The sequence below is a fragment of the Miniopterus schreibersii genome (assembly GCF_964146895.1).
Source record: "Miniopterus schreibersii genome assembly, chromosome: 6".
NCBI classification, from domain to species: Eukaryota; Metazoa; Chordata; class Mammalia; order Chiroptera; family Miniopteridae; genus Miniopterus; species Miniopterus schreibersii.
In genome coordinates, this window is record NC_138107.1 from 78,162,238 (window position 1) to 78,177,795 (window position 15,558).

The 15,558-nt window shown below is 41.0% G+C and overlaps 1 protein-coding gene across 3 annotated transcripts in view; it reads left to right on the forward strand.

The window, feature by feature from the left end:
* Window positions 1–15,558, forward strand: part of UTRN (utrophin) — a 398,636-nt gene that overhangs the window by 178,892 nt on the left and 204,186 nt on the right. For all 3 annotated transcript variants that reach the window (XM_081141495.1, XM_081141496.1, XM_081141497.1), the window contains 5 exons: window positions 1,891–1,966; window positions 3,925–4,139; window positions 5,872–5,989; window positions 8,963–9,168; window positions 10,703–10,857. In XM_081141495.1, coding sequence (XP_080997621.1) covers window positions 1,891–1,966; window positions 3,925–4,139; window positions 5,872–5,989; window positions 8,963–9,168; window positions 10,703–10,857 — 770 coding nt within the window. The remainder of the gene's footprint in view (window positions 1–1,890; window positions 1,967–3,924; window positions 4,140–5,871; window positions 5,990–8,962; window positions 9,169–10,702; window positions 10,858–15,558) is intronic.

The following is a 15,558-nucleotide window of genomic DNA, read 5'->3' on the forward strand; positions in this document are numbered from 1 at the left end:
CCCACCAGAGGTGGGGAGGGAACCTGCAACCCAGGTATGTGCTCTTAATCAGGAATTGAACCCGAGACCCTTTGGTGTACAGGCTGACACTCTTAACCACTAAACCACTGGCCAGGGCAATCATCAGTCCTTTTTGTGATCACTGCAAAGGCCTTTTCACTGGTCTCCCTGTTTCTTTCTTTGTCCTTTGTCAATCTTTTCTCTACAAAGCAGTCAACGTATTTGTTAAAACATAATTCAGATCAAGTAACTCTGCGAAAAAACCCAGATGGTTTTCCATCTCACTCAGAGTACAGGCTAAAGTCCTTACTGTGACCTATCAGGCCCCAAATGTTCTGGTTTTTTGCTCTCTCTCTGGCCTCATCTGCTTCTCTCTCACCCCTACACTCTTTTCCAGACATGTTGGCCCGTGTCACATGCCAGGCTTAGCTTGTGCAGTCAATCAGAGTACACATGTTTCTTTAGCTCAGAGGATGTCAGTGGGTGTTGTGTAGAGTAGGGCGTGGTGGACAGTTTGAGAGCACTATGTTAGATACAGCCAGCACTTCACAACGATTTTATGCTACCTATATGAATTTCGGCTGTCCAAGGACAAGCAGTGCTGATGGTGCAGAGAATTTCAACAAACATACTTTGGGAACTACTACTCTGGGGCATTTCATTCTTTCATGCAGTCATTCACTCACTGAACAGGTTTTCACTGACTCTGTTTTTAGGTTGGGCACTATTTTAAGGACTAGGAATATGGCAAAGAGTATGTTACTCCTTCTAGCCCAAAGAGCTTATTGTGGTGAGACAAGTAAATAAGCAATTATAACACAGAGGGATCCATAGGGATATAAAAGTAGGGCACACACCGGGCTTTGGGATTAACCATGGAAGATTTTGTGGAGGAGATCATTCCTAAGCTCATTTGTAAAGGATGGGTCAGAATTGCCCAGATGAAAAATGCGGAAAGGGCATTGTGGGGAGAAGCAGCAGCAAGTGAAAGGGTCTAGAAGAGACCGCGAGTGAGCACAGTGGACTTGGGTCCTGGAAGTAGCTCAGTATGAAGTGAAGAACCAGTGATGCTTGCAGACATCAGATCCTAGAGGCCCCACAGTGCATCACCAGGAATTTAAGCTCCATCTTGAGAACAGTTCATCACCTTGAGGGCAGTGGTCAGCTATCAAAGGGTAAGCAGGAGAAAGTTACATTTTGAAAGCTCACTGTAGTTGAACTAGAGAAGTGGATGGAGTGATCCTAGGATGGATGTCCCTAGGATATCAGGATGTTAAGGAACTCCTCTGAGCAAAACCCACCATCCAGATCAGGATGACCGATCTGGAAAGATCAATTAGTCATTAGACAGCTTCTTGGAGGGGGTGTCAGAGAGACAGATGATGACTTTGGATTTGGATATGTCTGAATATCCAGTCACCAGAGTCAGACTGAAGATACATTTTTGGGAGCCTTCTGCATCTTTAAACTCTGTGTGGCAGATGAAACCATTAGAAATCAGGAGCCCAGGAGAGAGGCCCGAGTCAATGGTGAAAAGAGCAAAACAACCTACCCTGCAGAATGTTAGCATCTGATGGGTGGGCAGAGGAGAATGAGCTGATGAAGGACGCTTAGAAGGTCAGACAGACAGGAGTACAGACTAGTCAGAGTTCAAGGGAGGGGGAGTGGCAGCATTAGATGTTGCAAAGGGCCCGGGTAGCTAAGGACTGGGTGGCGTCCTTGACAGTAACGTCGGTCGAGTGGGGTTTAAGCAAGACTGCGGTGGATAGTGAAGGTGGGAACAGAAGCCTAGGCACCGAGGGGAAAGCCGAGCGGCACAGGTGCCCCTTCTGAAAGCACGATCGTCACTCACACGGTGCTCTCCTCCTTGTGTTTGGCCGGGTGCCGTAGGTGTGCAGAGAAGTGCCCAGCGCACTGAAGGAGCGCGCCCAGGAGCCCTGTTCTGTTTCTCAGTCCAGAGTCGCTGGTAAGATGCAGTTTATTCCTAACCATTTTTATAAACATAGAAAAATATGATGATTATGAGAAAACTTTAAACTTGAAAACACAACGCATTTGTGATTTGTTACTCCGTTTTCAATGATTTGAAAGGAATGCCTTCTTTAAACCCAACACGTATTTGACGGCCCAGTGTGGGCAAGGCACTCACGGGACATGAGACCTTTTGCCTTTCCTGGGACTAGAGTGGGACATGGTCCTCCAGAGAGCCTGTGGAATGGAAGGGACGGGGCAAGGTGGGGAAACTGGGGACATGCAGTTTCTTAGAAAATCAGCTATAACCATTATGCTAACATGTCCTTGGGGGTGTGTAATTAGGTGCAGATCGTGGCTGAGAGCAAAGGGTTCGATATCCTGGAACCAGGGGGGAGATGGGCATTTGGAAGAGTCCTCCTTCCCGGGGAAGCTATTACTGACAATGCTGATCACTTAGGTGTGGAGGAAACAGAGTTTTCTATTTTCTTCTCTCCATGTCCAGATTAGAGTGTGGGCTACGGGCACCATAGCTGCTGCTCCTTGCCTGGCAAGCTCTCTGCACCACCGTGCCCTGCTCTCTTTCTGTTGACTGTTCTTGGCTCTTTTCTATATTAATTTTAGAATCAGGAATTTCAGTATATGATTTTGTCAAGATATATGCAAACCTGTTGAGGTTTTTAATTTGAATTATGCTGAATTTACAGATTGACTATATTTCTTAGAAAATTACTTAAGCCTCACCTAATACACCACATCTGGGTGTAATAATTAATTCAACGGCCTCATGTAACACTAAAGAAAAACAACCAATCTTCCATCATTAAAAACAAAAGACAAACACAAAGAGCCGAGAGAAAAAATATTTATCCAAAAGACAAGAATCTCTAAGTAAAAGATTTGGAAAAACAATCTCCCAGGAAAGATTTGTGGATTTGATCACCCAAGTTGGATGACATCTATATGTTAAAAAGAAAAAACACACGCATTAAAAATCCTAAAATAGAAACAGTGTTTTCAGCAATGTGGCAAGGGTTCATCTTTCCTATAAAAATGAGTTCATTCAAATTGATAAGGAAGCAGGTAAAGAACACAGTTATAAATTATACCGTATTTGGTTAACAAACAAAATATGTTTGCTCTCACTGTTAATCAAAAGCCAGTAAATGAACACAATGGTGAGGGCTGTGTGTGCACCCGTTGAGAAGGAATGTCGTTGGTGTGCATATGGGATGCTCAGGGGCCACACTTCTTGCTGCAAGTCTCAGTTTCCAACTTCTAAGGAAAAGCAGTTTGCCAATAAGTATTAAATACATGAACTATGTTCATATTTTCTGAACCAGCCATTCTACTTTCGCAAATCGATACCAAAGTTTTCATCAGAAATGTGCAAAATACTCTACAGAAAAGGATATTCCTTGCAAGTTCTTTTCTAAGGTGAAATGTAAGGAGCCATCTAAGTGTCCAGCTGTAGGGAAGGAGCTAACTCACAGTCAGTGAATATATGCGCAGATTATTGCGTATTCACAGTGGCGTGTCTGAAGAATTACTCCTAATGCTCATGTTATAAAGTTAAGTGAAAAAGAACAGAAAACTGGATAAACTGGCTTTACGATTAAGGCAAGCATCTTGACAGAATAAAATAGCAGTGCTAATTTTCTCACAGTGGATGCATGTTTTATTTTATCTTCTCTTGGTATCAGTGTTAGCTACTTCTGAGTTATTGCTGCCCTAGAATATTGAGACTGTGTGTTTAATTGGCTTTACTGCTACCAAAGACATAGATACTGCAGGAAATACGATTGCCTCTTCCGTATGAAAAAATAAAAACTCTTACCATTTTTTAACCTAATCTGAAATTCACATAAAGCCACAGACCCCTGTCAGCGCTGCAGCACCACTGTCAGAATCTCCCGTTGACACAGCAACACTTGGCTGCATTTTTCATTTCAGCTCATCCCAGTGTCCTAAAGGTGGTGCTAGCATCCTCCACTTCGGACCTGCCTGCTCAGCCTCCTCGGGCTTCGGAAATTTCAGTCCCTGCTGATCTGGATAGAACCATCACCGAGCTAGCCGACTGGCTGGTGCTGATCGACCAGATGCTGAAGTCCAACATCGTCACTGTCGGGGATGTAGAGGAGATCAATAAGACGGTCTCCAGAATGAAAGTAGGTGCACGGCATGAAGGCCTGTCGCGGGAACACCGCAGCACACGGGTAGACGCGGCCTGTTTGGCTCCCCTTTGTTTATCCTGAACTCCAGGAGAGGGAGCTTTAAAAACTTTATCTGTCCAACTGCCATCTCAGGCGGGCTCTGAGGAGTCAAGCTTTTCTTGCATTTATGCTGTTTTGGTAAGATCACCGTTACCAACTTCGGTTGTAGACTCTGTGTATTTTAAGATCTAGAAACGGATAGTGTAAATCCAGCCCCATCAGTATAAACATAAACTAGTGCTACAGTTCATGCCTTGTGTGATGGAGGAGAATTTCCCGAAGTGCCTTTTCAAATTATACTTCATAATGAGCTTATTTGTTTAATTGCTGGCATTAGAAATAAGAATCTATAATTTCATGTATATGTAAAATTACACACACGCACAAGCTACCATGTCATGCGTTTGTAAAGTTCTTTTGTGAGTTATTCCCACAGTGGTGCCAGGCAGGCAGGGTGGGATTTTCACATCTAGAGACAAGTAATGACCTTCGTGGTGTGGGGGGCAGAGTGAATAGAGACATGAAGTGGGGGAGTGTGAGGGACATGGGCGACATTTGTGCAGCAAAGAAGTGTAGTGGGAAGTCAGATAGCGAGGCGGCTCGTGGTCACTGCAGGAGCGTGCAGGGCACGCAGAGCCCCTTGGCCTTCCCATCTGTAAGCCAAGGGCAGGCATCCTTTTGCCTTTTGCTTTTTGCTTTTTTAAATCGTGGCTGGAGAACTATGCTAACAATGGTCTGTGTTAGTAGGGAGAATGGGAATAGTGCAAGAGCTGCTTAATACAAAGAAAAGAGCCTTCCAGGCGGCTCAGATGCCACTGTGGCAATGAGCAGAAACCAGGAACAGAAGAAATGAATCGTGGGTGAGGGTTGGAGAGATTTAGTTTGAGTACATGGTGTTGAGAGGCTTTATGCCATTTAGCAGGAAATGATGAGCATTCGTTGCGATGTCTGTGTGGGACTCACGACTGGAAGTTGTAAACAGTCCATTTAGAAATAACATCTGACGCTGGAGGAGTAATTGAGGCCTGCAAAATCAGTGAATTCATAAAGAGGAAAAACCGGGAGAGAATCTTTGCCAGACTATTTGTACCTATTGGAAATAGTCTTGATGGCTGTTTATTAGTTCTAGATTTAAAACACACCATTTTCCAGACATGAACTTTCCCCCAACATTCATTGGTACTAAGACAAGCTCTCAGCAACAGTTTCTCGTGTCTAAAATTATTTAATTTACAATTATTCCAATTAGCGTTTTCTTCAGACCTCACCCCCATCCCTGTAGGTGACATTAGTTTGTGTTCGTACCTGATGTAGGACCGATATGCAGGGTATCTGCAGAAATCACTGTGAACGTTTGCAGAACATTTTTAAGTTTTTAAAGGGACTTTCATTTAATCTGCTCAGACTTCATGCAGCTGAGCTTTAAGTATTTTATTGTTTCTTTTTGTGAAAACAAAAACACAGAGAGGTGAAGTGCCTGCTGAGCTAGAGGGATAAGTGGCAGAGCTGAGATTCGAACCTATGACTTCTGACTCCAGATCCTGCGCTTTCTCTGCCACATCGCAGAGGCCTCACTATCCCCTGTAGGAGGCAGACAGCTGTGATGTCAACACACCAGTTTTGTTTCCTTAGTATTTGGATCGTATAGCCTATCAACCTGTCTTAAAAATCATTTCTTCTTAAACAGATCACAAAGGCTGACTTGGAACAGCGCCACCCTCAGCTTGATTATGTTTTTACTCTGGCTCAGAATTTGAAAAATAAAGCTTCCAGTTCAGATGTGAGAACAGCAATCACAGAAAAATGTAAGTTAAAAAAAATCTATATGCACTTTCACTGAAATTGATTACACACACACACACACACATTTTCAAAGATTATTCATCCAGAAATTAATATTATTTAATATTTGATACTCTTTATGAATACAGCTTTTCCTTGTTTTTTATTTTTTGTGAACATTGTCAGAATTCCCTTATGAATTTTAAAGTATTAATATAATTATTTTTATGTAATTACTGATTCATTAAATTATTGGCTTTTAACTTTGTATTCCTTTTGAAGGAACCAAGAAAACAAATTAGAGAAAGCCATAGGGATGCAAATCCATTCTTCCATTATAATTCATTCATTAAAACCAGATCTTAGCATGTCTTTTAACTTATCTTCTCAAAATTCATTCCAAAAATATTTATTGAACGACTATGTACCGCTGAGCCTGGCAGTAATTTGGGAATGCTTTAGCTAAAAACAAAATAAAACAAAACAACCACAGCCATGGTTTTTGTTTTGAGTTTAATTTCTGTATTAAAAGCATCTGTATGCCATATAAAACAAAATTTAAATTCTTGAGAATGGATAGGCACAAGCCACCTAATACTTAATAAAAGGAGGGAGAAAGAAGTGAAATGGCTAATTCAGGAAAAATAACCCCACGTTGTGACACACTAAGAGTGCTCCGCTAACTCATCTGTTACAATAACATCATTGTTGCCACATTTATTTTGAAATTGAAACACACTTTAGGGACTTCTAGGGACAGTCACAGTCTGCTTGTATCATCACTCGCCCACTGCAGCCCTCCGCCCCTCCTGTAGCTACGCTGTACTGCGTATGTTCTTTAAAACACCCTGACATTTCTTACTCTCCGTACCTTTATTCGCATTATTTTTCCCCTCAGCCTTTTCTCCCCAGGTGAAATTCTACTCAGCTGGTAAAATGTCACCCCCTTTGTGAAGTCTTTCCCCCTCTTCTGGTCCCTGGCGTTTTCTACCTTTAGTTCCTGCTGTGACCTCCCCCAGAACTTCACTGTGGATCTCACAGTTACTTAAATGTTCTCGGCACCACGGACCTTGACTATTCACCTTTCCGGGGCCTCCCACAGTGCCCGATACAAGGGATGGACTTAATTTGTGGCAGAATATAAACTGGAATGCATTTTATCACATTGTTTAATATTTCTCAAGGGGAGAAGTTCAACTCCTTCTCCTATAAAAAATATGCTTCGACTTCAAAATGAGTGCGGCAGGCAGGTTGTTAAAGGGGTGCATTAGCAAAGAACTTTTAGTGTCTCACGGTGTTGGTTTATTTTACCGATCTAGCCACTTTGCTCCTTCCCCCTTCCCACTGTGAACTGATGGACCGCTGGCCTGCTGTGGGGCTCTGGAGGGACCCCATTTCCCACCGCGTGGCAGGGGAGCTTCTCTGGTTTAGTGACACCAGGCTCTTTGCAAACCCATCTCCACTTTGCTTTTTCTGCCATCTTACTCCCCCCCCCCCACCTCTGTATTTGTCCAAAGTTTCTTATAAGGTTTTTAAAAAGACTTTCCTTCTCCCAAATATCTTCCATTTCTAATTTAACTCCCTCTTTGTTTTCTCACCATTTTCTTGTAAAGAGGCTGCATGGTTTTTGTCACTAAATATTATGTGAAAAACCATCCTCAGCTGGCGTGTACTTCCAATAGTAACCTGCTTTTAGCTCTTACAAATAAAAGGATACTTTGCTTATTTTTATGATAAAAGTGTGGTATTTGCTGTCACTTGATGTCTTTAGTTTTATTTGATATTTCAGGATTCTGTTAGTAGCAGACTTGGTCATAAGTACTCTGTGTAACTTTTTAACTGACAAGTAGAACATTATGATAGATTCGTCCTCTCGAGTTAAAATCTTAAGCAATTTATTTAAACTTTGATTCGGACAGTATAAAATAAGTCATCTCATTGAAACACTTTTTTAGAATTATTGCATGCAAGCATAATTTGTAGCTTTCTGAGCAATGTTAAGTTGATAGCTTTAGCGGTTTATCCCAAGGATTTTACCAAAAGAAATGTTATCTTGTAGTTACGCTCTTCTTGGCCTGGTTCCTAACTACAGCCCTTCAGTCTGTCTGGCATTCAAAATATCTTCTATAAATTTGTTTTTAACTTTCTACGTACCTATTTATTATCAATGGTTGTTGAAGATAGTCAAAGTAGTTTCTTACTGGTACTTTATAGTTCAAGATCATACACTGCCCTTGAAGTAATTAATCAGAAATTATTCCCTTAGATCTCTCTTTTCTTAACTTCATGTTAAAAATGAGAAAAGGAAAGAAGGGGAGGGGAGGGGAGGAGAGGAGAGAGACAGAGATTGAAAGAAAGAGAAATAGGAAGAAACAATAAAAAAGAGCAGAAAAGAGCCAGTATGGACTTTTTTTATGATTAAGAGCTGCTGGATACACAGAACTTGAATTTACTTTACTTTTAGTGTTTCTCTTGAACTTGAACATGGGAAAATACTTCCTTTTAGAGAGGTGTAATGCTACAGTAAAACAAATGTGAAAGTATTCTTAAGGAGTTTTCTTTTACAATCAAGACTACTTCGGAGCATCTCCTTTGAGGATGTCAAGTAACTAAGTCTGTGTCTTCAAGTCCTATCATAAAGTGCTATTAAAGCCTACCTTCCTCAAACTAGGTCCTATAAATATAAAATAAGAGGAAATTATTTTTCTTATACATTTTTTGCTTTACCAGTTTATAACAGTAGATATTTTTTATTGTGAGGTATTTTAGTGCATTTCGAATAGAGTTTAATCTAAGAGTTTTTCCTCAAGAATGGTTTCAGAAATATATCAACTGTATAGAGATGGACATACTGACATTTCTTTAAAATGTGTGTATCCACTTGCCGCTTTCTCTTTTCTATGGGTAGTCTTATTTGTAATAAATTGGGTATCAGGTGCTTTCCCCCTTTCCTGAGCGTCACTTTCTGGAATTCTTTTTCACAACGCTTCCCCCAGTGGAAAAGGTCAAGACCCAGTGGGACGGCACTCAGCACGGCGTGGAGCTGCGGCAGCGACAGCTGGAGGACATGGTGATCGACAGCCTGCAGTGGGACGACCACAGGGAGGAGACCGAAGAGCTTATGAGAAAATATGAGGCTCGCTTCTATATTCTTCAGCAAGCCCGGAAGGATCCGCTGATCAAGCAAATTTCTGATAATCAAGTAAGACTCATTAGATGTTTCTTGGTGATGTCGATTGTTGGATGTACTTTTTTGTTCTGTTAACTGTAAACTTTAGGACTCTTGTCATGATGCTTTCCTGAGTTCTTAGACTACACATTGAAATTTACGTAAAGAATTCGACCAGGAAAGATTCTGAAAGATTTCTGGAGGCATAGCAAATAGAAATGTACATATATCTTAGATTTACAGCTCACTGACTCCTCGCAAATGGAACACACCCACAAACCAGCATCTAGGAAGAGCATGTTTTCAGGATCCCAAGAGCCCTTCTTTTGTCCCCTTCATGTCTACCCTGAAGGTTATTTCTGTTTATGGAATTTCTTGAGACTTTCATTTGAGGGCTACTGTAGTAGAATAAATCAGAAAATAAGTAAGTTTCTTTTCTTTTAATACCTCCATAACCAAACTTATTTATCAATGTCATCAGAGCAGATACCTTCTGTGATCAGTTAGGCTGCAGAGCTGATGATATTGAACATGTATGGTGTTATTCTAAAGTCTCACTGCGATCGTGGAAAATGTTCTTGAATTGGAGGTTATGGTTGTCAGGTTATATTTTAGTGGAACATTTACTTGCCCTTCAGATAGCCTAAGGTGAAAGTGTACATTTGTGCAAAATATAATAATGAATATGTGGGAGTCAGAATCTAAAACATGAAAGTATGTTTTCATTCTGCGCACATATGGACTTTCCATGGTTACCGTGTAGAAAGCAAGCGGCCAGGCCTCCTGATTTCCTGGGTCGCTCTCTGTGTTTATGACATCTGCTGATTGTTTTCACCAGGTGAATCAAAAGTAACATCGGCAAAGACCCTGGCACTTCACTAAAGGAATACAATTCAAAGTGGTATCTGTCATCGTACTCAGAATATTCTTTTCTAATCAGAAGTATGCTCATTTTCTTCTGAAGTTTTAGGGTGGATTTTCCTCTCAATTGCTACTAAAAAACACTATAGGAACTTCCATTTGTCTGTTAGATTTCATGGGGAGTGTCTTGATCCAGGGACTCTCAGAGACTGAAAAAGTGTGTCAAGGAACCGATGCCAGGGGACATACTCAGCCTCAGTTTAGCTATTCAGGCAACTCCTGGTGAACCCTGCTTAGGGCTTGATCCACTCAAGCGGTTCCTGTAACATGCCCAGGGATCCAGGGGCAAGAGACAGAATACTTCTGTATTGTTGGCCCTTCCCTTTCTCTCAGCATATATGGGGAACTCTATAGTAAATTCATTCCTGTACAATGCACGTTCCTATTAGGATCAGACGTACAGCAGAAGGAATGAAAAAAGACAAATGTTTGCAGGAAATAAAATATCTAAGAGAGGAAAGGATAATCATTTGTTTAACTGCTATGTACCTGATCCATTTCTCAGACATTTTTATTTTCGCATCTATGATTATTTTGGTTTAAGCTTCCATGCAAGAGTTTGTCTAATAGTTTGTTTTCTTTTGACATCTGTGTCTAAAAGATGTTAAAACCAAGTCTAACACTTACGCCTGAAATCTCACCGCAGACGCTGCTTCAGGAGCTGGGGCCTGGCGATGGCGCCGTGATGGCGTTCGACAGTGTGCTGCAGAAGCTCCTGGAGGACTATGGCAGCGACGACACAAGGAACGTCAAGGAGACCACCGAGTACCTGAAAGCGTCCTGGGCCAGCCTCAGACAAAGGTGAGTGCTGGCGCCCTGCCGGCGAATGTGTGTCAAGTTGAGAATTCGGTTGCTTTGACTTTCTCATGGATACATGCCGCGATATGCAACTACTGGAAGTACGTTTTATTACGATTTACAAACTTTTTTACACTCTACCAAGTATTATACAGAATGTATGTTTATACAATATCTACTTGAATTTCTTCAATGGAGTTTTTTTTTAAAATAAGCCTAAACCTTGCTAGTGATCATTGATGTGCTCTGATTTTTTTTACCGTCTTGGTGTTGCCTAGAGTAAATCTTGTAGCACGGTGACGGTTAGGGACACTTAGGTATTCACAGCTGCACTGGGGTGATATCACCCCTAATGGTAAGTAAAATGTGTGCTGTGTGGCCGGATCTTCCTCAGTCGAGGCTGAGAACACGTGGATCCAACGCTGGGCTCCTGAAATATGCTGTGTGTATTTAGGGCTTAACTAATTTATTTTTTTCTTTCCATTACTCTGTCCAGTCAGTATCTTTGGAACAGTCTAAAATAACATATGAGTTTATAAGAGAGATTTTTCTGTCACTTAAACACCTAGGATTTGAGGACCTATAAACAGTGGTTAGCATCTTTTTAAGATGGCATATTTATATTCATCAGTAAAAAACGTGTTCGCCTCCTGCATAGTACAGGGAGTGCCTGCGTCTAAGGGAATTTGGTTTCACACACATCTTTACGTATGAAAATGCACTGCCTAAAAGCTATCAAGGATATCAGAACACATTTATTTTTCAGTGAATGAAATGGGTAATATTAGACCACTCTTTGATATACATTACGAGTAATAAAGTATGGCCAAGCATTTAATAACAGTTTGACATGGAGGCGTTTTATCCGTTTTTAGAATGCTATCTTCAGTTAGAATTTCTAAAGTGGAGTTTTGGAAAACTCAGAGAGAATTATGAGGGCAGTCCATGAGCATGAAAAAAACCTAGGGTTCTGGAGGAAATAAGACTGGAGTAGCAAATACAAAACTTCTTAAGCGGTTAAAGCAGAACATAGCTATAATACTGATCTTCCTAGCATTTTATACAAGTTATTTGGGTATAGTAAGGATCCCAAAACTAAGGTAGGGAAGAAGGTGAATTAAAAACAGATTTAAGGTACAAACTTACAGTTATAAAATGAATGTAATGTGCGTCATGGTGACTATAGTTAACAATGCTGTATTGTATATTTGAAAGTTGCCGAGAGGGTAGATCTTAAAAGTTCTTATCACAAGAAAAAAACTGTAACTGTGGTGATGGGTGTTAGCTAGATTTACTATGCTAATTATTTTGCAATATATGCATATATCAAATGACTATATTGTATACCTAAAACTAATACAAGGTTGTATATCAATTATGTCTGAGTTTAAAAAACACACACAGCTTTAACACAGAGAGCTGGTCCTTTATCATACTTTATCCATTTTCAAAAATTCATGTATAAGTTATGACTTTGTTTTTGTTGTAAACAATACCCTGAAAAATTGATCATGTAGAAATGTGTGGCCTGCTTTATTTAGCACTCCCGATTCTTTTTTTGGTTTTTCTTTGTAAATATTTTATGACAGACTACAGCAGTAGTTAGATTAGATGGAAGAGGCAATTAAAAATGAATTATATTGCAAGGTGATCTTTCATTTATCATAGCTAAGACAGCACACTGTTCCAGTTTTATGGTGGTTACAAATAGTTGTCCTCATGCTACTTTCTTTCTCCATTTTTGGGGGAAAGAAATATACTAACATCTAGACATGGTTTTGGTAAACTCTTATCTCGAAAGCAGGGAAAATTCAACAGAACTGTGTTTCACAGAGTCCCTTCACAAGGGCCAGCTGGGGTCTCTATGTATTGAGAAGATTTTCTGTTTTAACCAATGACATTTACAATTTTTACCTGTTTTGATTGGAGATCTTTCTAAAATATACAACTCTTTCCCTGCCTTCTTAAACAAAGTGTGTGAACTTACAGTAAACATTTTTTGAATTCTTGGCATTACTGTTGTGAAGATAGATTTAAGGGACATTAAGAGCTGTACGAAACTGTATGATGAATTTAAATTGGTATTTCTCAAACCTTTCTTTTTATATTATTAACCCCCTAAGAAGCCTTTTCAGATACCTGCCCTTGTGAAGTTTTAATACCATGGGTACACTATGTGTCTGTTGCTGTACTTTATGGTTGTGCTTTATACATAAAGAGTCCATTTTCCCCACTCCCCCTCTGCCTTGCCCTGCAGCAGAATCACTCATTGCCTCCGTGGAGAAAGCGTGGTCTAATCAGATGCCATGAGGCTCAGAGAAGTTTCCGTGCCATGTTTAAAGTCCCATAGCATAGCTACAATGATATTTTTCTATACTAAATTATGATCATGTTCCAAGTTCTGAAGAGTTGGTAGTAAACTTATTCAGGCTGTTATGTGTTGTGATATTTTGTGCTTTATTTTTAGTGCATAAGTTTTATTGAGTATCTTCTCATTGTCAGGCACTGTGCTAAGCTCTACACACGCATTATTTCATTAAATCCTCACAACAACCATAGGTGACCGGCATCATTTTCCTCCACTCTATGTCCATGAATAAACTGAGCAGAGAGAAGTCAGGGAATGCCTAAAATCACCCAACTCACGTGGGCAGAGCTGGAATTGGAATCCAAGCCTTTCATCTATGCAGCGAGGCTCTGAGCTTCTTTACAAAGAGTTTTACTTTTCTTCTTTGCTGTCAGAATGTCAGCTGTCACTGGTGACGGCTTTGTGTACTCGCCTCTTGGATCTGCCCATGATTCCACTTACCAGTTCTTATCTTGTTGAGTTTAGAAGCCAGATCCGATTAAAGATACAGTGCCTCTGTTATGAATGATATAACACTATCCAGTATGTGGCCACTGTAATGGCTGCTGAGAGGTTTTGTACCATGGCTCACCTCTTACCAGCTGTATTCTTTTTTATTCTTTTGATTGGTGTTGATTGATGTTTTTTTTTTTTAAAAATACATATATATATGTGTGTGTGTGTGTGTGTGTGTGTGTGTATATATATATATATATATATATACACACACACTATTTCCCCTCCTTTGCCCCACTCCACCAAGCCCCTACCCCACCCCAGGCCTTCACCACATTATTGTCTGTCCATGGACTATGCATATAAGTATATAAGTTCTTTGGTTAATCTCTTTCCAACTCCCTTCTCCCCCCTGAGATATGTTAGTCTGTTCCATGCTTCCATGCCTCGGGACCTATTTTGTTGGTCAATTTATTTTGTTCATTAGATTTCCGCTGTATTCTGAATATATATCATTGGCAGCCAAGTGCTGGAGGGGTGAAGGGTTAGAATACTTGCCAATGGAATACTATTATTGCGGGATAATGTGTGAAGTTTAATATCAGCTTTCAAAGGAAATGTTTTCTGTGAATTGCAATTGGCCTAAGTAATTTGGCCATTCATAGTTTTAGGTCCACAGTCCCTTATCTGCAAGGCCAAAATCCAATATGCTGAGATATCAGAAAGCTTTGAGTTGACAGACTATTTATTATAGCCTTTATTTCCTGCTTAGTGTGAATAGCCTTGTTCCTATGTGCACAAATATTAATGTACTTGCTGATTCACACTCTACTTAGATACATTCATAATAGTTTCTAATGTCCAAAAAATTTTAAATTCTGAAACCCAACTGGCGGCTGAAATGTAAAGAGTAAGAGGGCTCGAGATGCCGTGGAAGAGGGAGGCAAAGGCCAGGTTGCACTGGACTCAGTGACACATGGAAAGTAGTTCGGATATTGGAAGTACAGGGCAAGCTACTGGAGTTATGAAGCACGGGAGTGACACTAATTCATAGCACTAGATTTACTCCTTCTGAGTCTTATGCGGAGGATAGATTGTGAAGGCAGCAGGGAACCCTTGGGGAGGCGAGGACAGAGCTGAGTGTGGTGGTCGCTGTGCGGTGACCAGGGACCTGGAGGTAAGGATATGAGCACGGAGGATCAAAGTCTTTTGCTTGGAGAGGGGAGGGTCTTGCCTGGGGATGAGGGAACAGTGGCCTGGCATTAGCAGTGGCCTAGAGTTCCGGGCCTCACTGAAGGGTATAGGGGTGCAAAGTCTTGCGCTTGGAGAGGGGAGGGTCTTGCCTGGGGATGAGGGAACAGTGGCCTGGCATTAGCAATGGCCTAGAGTTCCGGGCCTCACTGAAGGGTATGGGGGTGGATTGCGGCAAACTGGGAAAGGGGCAGAGTAGTGCTAGAGTTACAGCCGGATACTGTTTGGCTAACGGAGACCGAATGTCTGGTAGTGACTTAGCTAAGAGTATTTCCCTTTTAGCTAGGAAGTGGTGAGATTAATCCTCTCACAAGAATAGCTCTGTGGTCTTGAATATTTACTTGCTGTCAATGGCAGCCCGAGGGAGAGCTGCTCCTTTGGGTTATATAAGGTCACGGGCAGGCATCATGGGGCGCGCAAGGGGGCAGGGCTAGCAGCTTAGAACAGATTTAAATCCCATGGGGTGAATTTTTAAAGTGCTCGGTGATGACCCAGTCTCTGTGTAACGAGGGGGATATCTGCAGTGACTGATTCTTCATTAAATCAACTGCATTTCCCCAAAGGGTGTTTTAATATATTTCCCAGCTAAATCTTATTCTATTTACCAAATAACAAAATTACCTTGTGAGAGGTAACCGTTGGAAAGCTTA